This window comes from Ascidiella aspersa, chromosome 6, assembly GCF_963924565.1.
Source record: "Ascidiella aspersa chromosome 6, kaAscAspe10.2, whole genome shotgun sequence".
NCBI classification, from domain to species: domain Eukaryota; kingdom Metazoa; phylum Chordata; class Ascidiacea; order Phlebobranchia; family Ascidiidae; genus Ascidiella; species Ascidiella aspersa.
In genome coordinates, this window is record NC_139452.1 from 14,109,625 (window position 1) to 14,120,904 (window position 11,280).

An 11,280-nucleotide genomic window follows, 5' to 3' on the forward strand; every position below is an offset into this window, starting at 1 on the left:
GCCAGTCGCTATCTCACTAAACTGGTTTAAATTTTTTAATATTTTTCGTAAGACTTTGAATTTTTGCCTACCTTTTGTGTTACGAACCACTCTCTTCGGACGAAAGCTTTAAATCTTTATTTTAATATTTTGTGTGAATATTAACTCATTCCAAAATGCAATACAAGCGTTTTTTGCATTTATTTACCCTAAAAATTCCTTATTATTTAAATTCGATTAGGTATTCTATATTTTTCGTTACTTTATTGTTTTGTATTTATAATGACTATATTCATGGTTAGCTGTTTTTCGAGAATGTCTTCATTACCATATTACCATGAGCAGTCCATTGGTGTTTTACTAATTAAATCGGTTAGTCCAGAGGTTCCCAACGTGGACTGGACCGCCCCCTTGTGGGCGTTGGCGATTTACAAGGGGGCGTTTTGGGTCTGTTTCTAATTTGGGGGGCGCCGAATGCATATAAGGGGGCGTTACATGAAAGTACTTATGGCAAAATTAATTGAAAAGTTCACATAAAAATGTAAAGTCATAAAAATGTAAAGTTGTTGGTTGTTGTTGCGTTTCACAGTTTTATACGCGGCAAAATGTTTGTATATTTTGAAGCAGGGGCCGCCAACTTACGGCCCGCCACCTCTTTAAAAACTAGACACGAGTACATTTTAAATACTTTTTGACTATTTTAACTTAGTACGGGCAAAATTTTTCGCGCTTCGCGCGAATGTTCTTTCTGCGTCCAGTTTGTTTACGTTTTCATGCTGTCTTTGGAATAGATTAGCGCTTTTTTACCGGTGCAGACAACGGAAAACGTATTCAAAAATATTAGACATATGTTTTAACATTTTTTTATTTTTTTTAGCAATGTAATGAATACTAGCACGAAATTTAAAATAAATGTTAGTATACCCCCAAAAAAATCGCACTCGCTTCGCTCGCCAGGTGCACCAGGACTTAAACAGCTTAACAAACACTGAATTACACTTTCTATTAAGGTTATCGTGTTAAAGTAGCTTTATTACACTTTTCATTAGTAGTGGTGGATGAAAAACATCGGAGGTCCGCCTGATTCACAGTTGTTCTAACATTCCAATAACGCAATTCTTAGTTAACATTTTGTGCGGCCCAAAGAGACCTTTATGAGTTTGATTAGTGCCCGTGACAAGAAAAGGTTGCCGACCCCTGATTTAAAGTATTGGTGCAGAAATTTGAATTTTGGGTAATGACATAACCTGGTGAATTAATGTATCTATAAATTCCTAGCATAGTGAATGTATGTTAGACAACCTAAAATAAGACTGACAGCTTATCGAAACGAATGTGAAGTCAATATGATGTTAGACAACCATTAATATGATACGTTACTGTAAAGCAAGATGAGGGGGGCGATGTGAAATAATATTGAGCCTAAGGGGGCACTATAGTGTAAAAAAGGTTGGCAAACACTGGGTTAGTCGAACCATAAAATAGTGTTTCTAATTGTGTTGGTTTTCGATTGACCAGTGTAAATGTCAACTGAGATTTTATAGGAGTCCGTCTCTTGACCGCCAAATTAAGTTTGTTTGTGGGAATAACGTTCTTTTAATTTCTGCCGATTAAATCGAGGGCCGTCCAACTCTAGTGGCGTACCTTCAAATTGAATTGCAATTTACGAGAACAAAATATAAGATTGATCCATTTATACGCTTTCAAATAATTAATCGTTACAGTCTTAAAACTGTTATGAAGTCTCGCAAAGTTTATTTTTTGGGTGGTGACGTAAATGTTTTAACACCACTGATGCCGATGTGCATTGGTCTGGAGTCGTATTTGCCACATCTTAAAGTGAGCAGCGTTGCCAATTGACATTAGTATTTTATACAAAACTCATCGGGACAAAACTAATTTAACATAAAGTAATTTGTGCTGTGTCCTTTTCCAGAATATAGTTAAACAAATTAAAAAAAAAACTTTAGTAACCACTGGGCAGTCCACTAACACATAGGCAATGTTTTCAGACGTTATTTATGGTGCTTACATCCGTTTATCTGCATCAAAGCACACAATTGATAGAAGGGTATTTAACAGGATACACTTTCCTCCTGAGTAATTGCTTGTTCACTGTTTAAAGCACCATAAAAACACGCGACGACACTGCCAGTCACTTACCATTAAGATACAATATAGCCTACTCTTCAAACTATACGTAAAGCTTACTAGTGAAACCTATTAAAAGAAAATTACTTTGCTTAAACAAGAATATGAAGACCTAGCAAAAATGTGACGTAATTACTATGTTTTCGCACATAAAACGCAACTAAAACATGATTGTCAGGCGGCTGCCTCACAACACATGCTAAAAAACAGAAAACAAGTTTGTGAAAGATGGTGGAAGGAGAAGCAGCAATTAGAAACTTCGATGCGGGATTCCGTTTGTACAAGAGACGCTGGGCGTTTTTTCTGACCTTAACTATACTGCAGATGCTATCCGGATTATCATTTGGTATGTTCGGAATTATCAGCAACTTTTACGTCAAGTTTTTTCGACTCAGCCTCCAGCTAATGGATTGGCTGACTTTAGCCTATGACATAAGCGCGTTGGTTCTGATTTGCCTGGCTGACCTACAAAAGACTGGTAGGATTCCGCATATTGGCGCTCGTATCTGCTGTGACAATTTCATTTGGTTTGGGGACCTCTTTGCATTGGCAGTTTTCGGATAGCTCATGGTAGGAATCGGGGCCCAGGTCCTTTTGGCGACTCCGTCTATTTTCGCAGTTCTTTGGTTTCCGGAAAATCAAGTCGGAAGAGAGATTGCCCTGAACGCGGCGGCATTGTTCGCGGGAAACGCAATTGGGTTTCTTTTGCCGGCATTCGTTATGAATTTCACGGATCAAAACGCAACAGAAAGCGTCCATGATGCGCTTATCGCGAACAACTTGACGGTAAGGTATATCGACATTGGTGGAACAGCCACCGCTCTAGTGGTGTGCGTCTTTCTCGCCGCCTTCGTGTCCGATGCTCCGCCACAAGCGCCAACGGTAGCACAGTAGCTCAAGAACGAACTGAAGGCTCGGCCACACCAGTTTTGCGCTGACACCAAGGCGATCATGACGAACCGAAGCTTTATCGTAGCTTTTTTTGTTTTCGCTATCGTTTTTCAGGCGACGACCGGAGAGTATATCGTGATGTCTCAGATCACGAAGGAGTTTGCGCGCTCTACGCAGAGTGCCAACGCCATGGCAGCGTACATCATGACCTTTTACGCGGTCGGCAAGTTCTCGGTGGTAACCGGGAAAATTATGGACGTCTACAAAAACTACAAGCGAACGGCCTGTGTCGGCTGCGCTGTCGCGTGTCTGGCCGCAGCCGTAGCGGCTATTGGAGTGTATTGCAGCAGTTTCGCTGCCATTTCTGCCGGAAACGTTTTCATGGGATTCGGGGTTCAGGTTGCAATGATGGCCACCTACGAAATCGCCACCCAACAGACGTACCCAGCCGACGAGACCTTTGTCAGCGTTTGGTTTGTCGGCGCCCAGTCGCCGCTGGGTATTTTCTACGGTTTAACCAGCCGGGCGATATATAAATCTGTCAGCGGAGAAGCCGTTATGATCTACCAAGCGGCAAACATGCTACTGGCTTTTGTCATGTGCTTTTTTATAACGCACGAAAACAAACGTCTGTCGATTAGCAAAACCTCAAATAAGTCTATTGACGAAGCAAGCGAGAGCGAGTCTCTTACTAAATGCAAATCAAAGAGATGAATACACGTAAAAAAATTTTTATACTATATCTCTGCTTAACTTTATGCTGCCTCAGCGCTAAACGAAATAATCAAATTATCCAGAAAATTATTGCTGTGGCGATTCATTTTTAAATTGGAGTGTATATAGGAGTAGTGTACGTGCTATAGTGCTACATAAATTAACTATTCTATTGTTTTTGTTATGTCATAACTCAAATATATTCTTGTAGCAATAAAGAAATATTTATATATTGCAGACGCGCACCAAATTTACATTAATCCGTTTCTTGTTTTGCACTTTTGTAAATGTTTTTCCATAAATGTATTTTCCAAAAAATTAAATTAAATTAATAATTATTACGTTAAACGCAACGTTTTTGCTTGTCCACTGATTTATTGTGATACAATTATCGTTGGTATTTTGTATTACATAAACACCATTACATGTGGCTCGATCTTTCCGAAAAATCCTCTAATAAAAAGGCATGTCAATTAAAATGGAAATGACTATTTTTATAAAAATGTGTTGGAAATAACATATTATTTTAATTGGAAATGACTAATTTTTGGTAAAAAACTGCCCGCTTGCTGTTAAGCCTGCTTTGTTTTGCAACATGATTTAAGTCGCTGAAAACAAATGGTGCATTATTTTGTGTTAACGGGCTATTGTACGATTTATACCAGTTTTCGAATTTTTTGTGTATCGTTTAATTCTGTTTAGCATTTTATATCTTTACGACCAATTTGCGCTATTGAAAGTCAGAACAATCTTGCAACAGTGGCGGATCTGTTGTTGATATATTGTTAATTAAGCTTAAGTAAAAGGTTTTTAAATAATTGGCCACAGTAAGAACGTATCAATATATTTAGCTAACTTCAAATTTCAAATTCTATTTTTTTTAAAAGCGCTTATCTCACATTTTTATATATTTTCATAACGTTTTACCCTGTTTTAAGATATATTTTTTGCTTCAGAGCTCCGCGCACAAATTTTATGTTTTCGTGTTTTACAATAACTTTTTTATCGAAAGTGAAACGGCCCTATTCAAATTGCATTGTTTGCCAACCAATAGAATAAAACAAGAGAAAACGTTTTATGCCTCTCAATTAAACAAAACTCTTTTTTCCGCCACTTGATTCAGGAAAATAACCAACGGTAGACAATTGTAATTTAAAGATACCATTAAGCTTTCCGAGCCTTTACATCAAGACATATGAAAGGCACCAATTAGCAGTGAGGGCAGTCAGCAATCTATTTTATTTCGTTGACGTATAATCGTATATGCTGGCATGCAGGGCAATCGAATTTGTACACATGTGAGTGCCATCTTTGGTATGGGACAAAGGCATTCATTCATGTTTTGGTCATGAATATCGCGATTTCACTGCACTCAACTATACACGGAACGGCACGCATTACACATAGACAGTTGCTAACGATGGTACGTGACGCTTTTTCGAAAAAAAAACACGACAAAGAGAATTCATGTCTGCTCACGGTAATTCGTCACTGTCTATAGTCAACTATGGGGTAAATTGTACGCTTATGTGAGTTTAAAATCATCATGCACAAAACATAAAATTGTATGATGAATTCAAAATCTCACAAGAACAACGGAAATAATCTCGTATATAGTTGAACCAAGTAATTCATTGTGTGTATTCGTAATATTTGTGCATATACGTAACATTTGTATTAATGGCTCAACAGGCAACAAAGTGTCTCAGTTCATTTCATCTAAGTAGTCCTACTACACACGATTATTTGTATACCAGGTTAATAATTGAATTCAATTTAGGCCATCATCAGCAGGGCTGCGAAGTCGGAGTCAGACTCGGTACTCGAGTAAGACCACGTGAAACTACCCGAGTCCCGAGTCCGACATGCCCTGATATTGCCGCCAACTGTAAATTGTAAAGGCGGAATAGCATATGGTGGATGTTTGTCAACCATGTACGGTGAGTGAATGAGTTATATGACACCCCCATAAGTGGATTGCTGAATATCCACGTTATTTTAGTAATATAAATTGGCGGAATATCGGCTGTAGTGCCAGCTCGGGAGTAGAACTTGGGTTATTTGTAACCGACTCCGCATCCCTGATCATCAGGGTTAGTGACATAGTAATTCAAACTTTGCAAAAGCATTTAGTTTTTAAGTTCGTTCGCAACGTTCACACTGTAATTACATAGTTGTTTGTCAAGTGAGCAGTCGTGAAAGCGTGAAGACTAAAGTTGTAAAATTATATTGAATATCGAAATAAAAGCCAAAACGAGAGAATATAATTTTCAAAATTTTTTACTAGTCCGCCTGAGGAGAACAAGAGTCAAACGCATCGTCGATAGAAAATGATAGTAAATTAATAGACCCGTATAAGATAGGTTTTGACTTTTGAGTAATAAATACGTATAAATGGCACTATAAAATGTATATATAATGGATAGTCGAATTACATTGCGCATCAACAAATATGTAAAGTCATTCTTATATTCAACGTTACACAATAGAAGTATACTTCAAAACAACGTAAGATATACTTATAAAAGTGCAAAAAACTTTTTTTTTATGATTTTGCTATTTTTTTAAAGTTTATTTGCAATGTTGCGGGGCCTATTATTTAGTAATAAGTTTGTAATTATACATCAAAAGATGTTAAAGATCTTCTTCGAACACTTGCTGAAGTAAATTTCCTAATGGGTAAAGATACTCAAAACAGCGATGCTAAAAAAATAAAACAAGAAAAAATAAATAAAACAAAACAATCACTGAACTTTGCTGGATACTTTAATCAGTGGCACGGTTTCGTCCGGTTTAGTCCGTAAACTCGAATCGATATTGAGCCGGGGATTGTTGGTAGTCAGAAAGCAGCAAAGTATGAGGGCTACAAACATGTTGGCCGATTGGAATGCCATCAGGGCTGCACCGCCCCACGAGTTAAATATGACGTCGCCGACGTTTGCGTACACTATGCCAAAGGGCTTTTGGCAACCGACAAACCAGATGCTTACAAAAACCTCGTCGATGGGGTAGGTTTGCTGCATGGCGATTTCGTACAAAGTGACTACTGTCATCTTCGTACCCAAGCCCATTGCACCAACGGTCACCAAAAGGGCAACGTAGTTGGTATACAAGACGGCAACGAACGCCCCAAACGACGAGAGAAAAACTAAAGCAGCGCCGACACAAGCCAGTACCTTGTAGTTTTTGTAAACGTCCACCAATTTTCCACCCAAAAGGAGACCTGCAGCTGAAAGCGACGCAAATGCGGTCACAACGTACGCACTCATGACATCATATGGTTGAGCGAGACCGGTAAATGACTGTACAACTCTCGGCAGTGTGGTGTATTCGACAGTTGGCGCGTAAATTATAATGGCCATTATAATGCCAGCAAGAATGCAATTCTTGTTGGTGAAAATAGCTTTTGTGTTGTGCCAAAATGCAACCTGTTTGTTTGCTAAATTTTCCGGGCGCTTTAAGCATTGTGCATAGGTGGGTGGCTTTGGCGGCTTGTCGGTAACGAACATAAGCAAAATCACCGCAACAACAAAAGCGACGCTCATGCACGTCAGATACATCCAGAGTAATATTGATCTGTCTTTGTTAAGTGCCAATCTGTTGGTTGCCTCATCGACAGTAAATTTAACGGACAGTATGTTTGCTGGTAGTAAAAGTGCAACTACATTGCCCAAACACATTCCTGTTAGGTTCACTGCAATAGCAGTCCCGATCTGGTTTTCGGGGAACCATAGAACTGAAAATATTGATGGAATTGTCAACAAGATTTGCGTGGCAACGCCGTTGAGTATCTGACCAACAATTATGAAAGCGAACAGGTTGTCACTGCTTGTAGAAATTGCAAAACACCCGTAGCCGACAATAAACGTCATCACGCAAATTACAATAATGTATCTAAAGCCTAATAATCGTTTATGAGCAAACCAAGCCAAAGGCAATGTAATAAAAACTGGCGCCACGTCGTTAGCTATTGTAGTCCAAATCACTTCCTCGTAGGTAACATGAAAATATCTGACGAAAACATTGCTTATCTGTCCGAAAAACGTGTAAGAAAATCCAGATAAACACTGAATTAGTACTAGAAGAGCAAGAAAGATCCAACGTCTGTTGTATAACTGTGCTTCGTCGATCGAACTCAACACATTTGTTTGAACTGACATTTTAAAAAGATCTTTTGTATAACATTTAATTCACTTTTTACGTAAGCTAATCCTTTTTTGATCTGTAAAACGAATTTTAATTCCAAATAGCACGGGTCTTGCAAAGCTGATGCAGGCATTTGAATTATCGTGTTTTCCGGAGCTTTTAGCTGGAAATATTCAGCACAACACAGAAAATTGGTAGGCTGCATTTAACGTCGAAATATAACATTGATGCAAAAAAACTAGGCTAAATAAAAACCTAATATAAAACTAACTTTTTTTGATAGTATAGCAGGAATCTAAAAAATTAACTTCATTATAGTTGCTCGTTTACGCAGTCATTTTTTAAATGCAGTTTTCAAGTTGATTAATTACACTTCCGCGTTAGTTTCGCCCCGGTTTAGGTTTGCAAAGCAATTAAGCTTGCAACTATAATTACACAAAAAAACTCTTGATATTTACATTTAATCAAAATTGTCAATGAAATTAGTTATTGAAGTCATTAAATAGAGACTTAAACAAGCAAATTACGTCATATTTCAAGAAGTTCTAGGCAACGACCTATCCTCCAAACACCTGCTGTGCAATTAAGCAACCCAGCTATACGTTTATTATGCGAAGCTGAAAAAACGCGTTTATTTAGTTTCAGTTGGCTAAACTTTAACTTTAGATGTTTGCTTGACGCAATAAGCACATAAAAGCTTAGCTCTTTTTATCTCTACACCTAAATGAATGAACCAAAATCACGTAAAAAGTTCGGACAAATCGCAGAAAGCCTATATTGCGTTTATTTTGTTTGAAGAATTGACTATAGGTTTTACTTACAATATAAATTGAATATATTGCCAAGCTGTAAAAAAATTGCACTAACAATTCGGCAAAAATGTAGAAAACATATAGCGCTTGGCAGTTGACTCATAGAAAAAGAGAAAATATACCAGGGCTCCTTTATACATTGCAATGCCAAAATACAAAACAAAATTTGCGTTTACATATATTTGAAGAAGGCGAAAAATAAAGTTTGGCGGGCACTTGCATCATTGTGACATTTGGTCTGAGGGACTTTAGTTGAACCACGCTGCTTTAGAGCAAAATCAAAAATACCAATATCATTTTTTTCAAATAGAATCAGTATATCAGTTGTATAACCCCGGTTACAACTTTTAAGAGTTTATATTATTGTTTATAGGATGTGCTAAATTTACGAAAAGCAGACAAAGTTGTTAGATATGGCTCTGCATGAAATTCTAAAAACTTGCAGCTGTTCACGTAACAATTATACAGTACACTTTCACCATACTTTTAAGGTTTACAGAAATAAGCTTGTTTTGACGCCGTAAGTTTGTAATTATTAAGCTAACTATTTAACTAAAGTATGCACATAATCTCCAAAGCCTCTGCTAAAGCCTCGGCTTGAACTTGATTTGGTAAATCTGTTTAATTTTCCACACACCAAAGTGCCAAGAATATAGCCTGGTTACCATAACATGCGTCAGGATAAATGCCATTTGTTGACTATAGTACATAAACGAATATTGAAAAAAAATCTTCAGATATTTTGCATTTCATATATCAGGGTTTCCCAAACTGTGGTCCGCGACGACTGCACAGGTGGTCCGTGGCGATATGACAAGAAATTAAAAAGTTACACATATACATTGTGCAGCAGGGGTCCACAACCTACGGTCCACGAATGTTATTTATCCATCCCGCAGCCTCTTTAACAAACTAGACACGAGTCCATTTCTCATACTTTTTGACTATTTTAACTACGTAAGTGCGAAAAATGTTCGCGCTTTGCGTTGACGATCTTTATACGTCAGGTTTGTTTACGTTATGATGCTGTCATTTGAGCTAGATAAGCGCTTCTTCCGCTGTGGAAGACTGACTAACTGCCAAGTGCCAAAGTGCTTCGCGTACAAACGGAAAACATATTCAAAAATATTTGAAATACATTTGTAATTTTTATTTTGAACTGTAATAAAAATTTGAAAGAAATGCCGGTATACCAAAAAAAAAATCGCTTTTCAATATGAATAACGACGTGCGGACTCAAATTTTAAACCAAACAAATGTTTTTTGCCCCGCTAAGCGTCAACACACTTTACTCTACTGCCTCCTTATAAGTAACTAAACGCGTTTTTAAGTGCAAAAACATATACGAAACCCGTCTAATTTACAGTTGTTCTAATTTTTAATAACATAATTCTTACTTAACATTTTGTGCGGCCCGCAGAGACCTTTCTGAGTTTGGTTTTAGCCCGCGACTAGAAAAATGTTACCGACACCTGTTGTACAGTATGTGTACCCTTTCAAAGATAATTAAAATGCCGCAGTTATTCACAACTTATTGATTTCGAAAGCTTTTGCTGTCCAGTGTCGTATATCTTACTTGTTGCGCTTGGAATTTATGATGAATTGATGATGTAAGCAGAGTGAAGCAATCCCATCCGTCCCATTGATGTTGTCAGTTTTGTAAATAAATAAAATTTGGTTTTATTTATTTTTGCTTTGTATTGCGGTCCGCGAAAAAACAGACTTACAAATAGTAGTCCGTGGTCCAAAAAAGTTTGGGAAACCCTGCCCTATATGACGTCTACCCGCACCACTAACCCTATACACTGTTGCAGCCAGTAAGGGGCATTTTTAGAAACCACTAGATGCGCCATGAGTTCACTCCAAAGCAGCTTCATTTACTCCACAGTTGTTGTTCTTTCACTGTTGGGTCGGTGCGTTGCTAAATGGGAAACAGTCATTTTTCAAATCATAGTGTGCTGAAGAAACGCAGTTTACACCATACATTATTGAATCAAGCAGGTTGGAACGCAATTTAGACTCACTTTACCTTATAGTTTCACATTGCCGGTTTATAGTAGTTTACCGGCTTTGGCACTCACCGTCACAGGACGGCCGGTCGTATTAGTTTTACGTTCAACATACTGTTGAAGAACGTTGCTTTTAAATATTATCAATTTTGCCTCTTTATTCTTTTTAGTTTTTTGAAAATATTTATTTTATATTACGGTATTACGCTTGTGTCCCTGCCTACTGTTTGGGTTGCTTAGAAATCTATCATTTAATCACATTAATATTAGTACTTATGATTAGTTTTAAAAATAAACTTTGCTACCACCTTACTTTCTCTTAGTGATAACCTTTCATTGAAGCCTATTCACTGCAAAACTATGTGTTGAAGTCCTAATCATCTGTCAAAGGCATGGCTCCCAAATATGTGCAATTGCACCGCAAATACGACTGGAAACTATAAATAAAGGACTTTTGAAAAACACGTTAACGTGTGAGCAGTTGTAGCCTCCGCGTCCATCAGTAAATTGCGGCGGCGGCGGCAAATTATAAACATGTATGCCTACCGCTACCATCATCGGTTATTGTCGGTCTATAT

At 37.7% G+C, this 11,280-nt stretch overlaps 1 protein-coding gene across 1 annotated transcript; it reads right to left on the minus strand.

Annotated features, from left to right (window-relative positions):
• Positions 1-6,479: 6,479 nt before the first annotated feature.
• Positions 6,480-7,607, minus strand: LOC146140023 (choline/ethanolamine transporter FLVCR1-like). The gene has a single exon (XM_083392590.1). The coding sequence runs from the start codon at positions 7,605-7,607 to the stop codon at positions 6,480-6,482; it is 1,128 nt and encodes a 375-aa protein (XP_083248716.1).
• Positions 7,608-11,280: the final 3,673 nt, after the last annotated feature.

Bases quoted from the DNA above. Each gene is read 5' to 3' on its own strand.
- LOC146140023 (XM_083392590.1), bottom strand. From the start codon at position 7,607: ATGACGTTTATTGTCGGCTACGGGTGTTTTGCAATTTCTACAAGCAGT.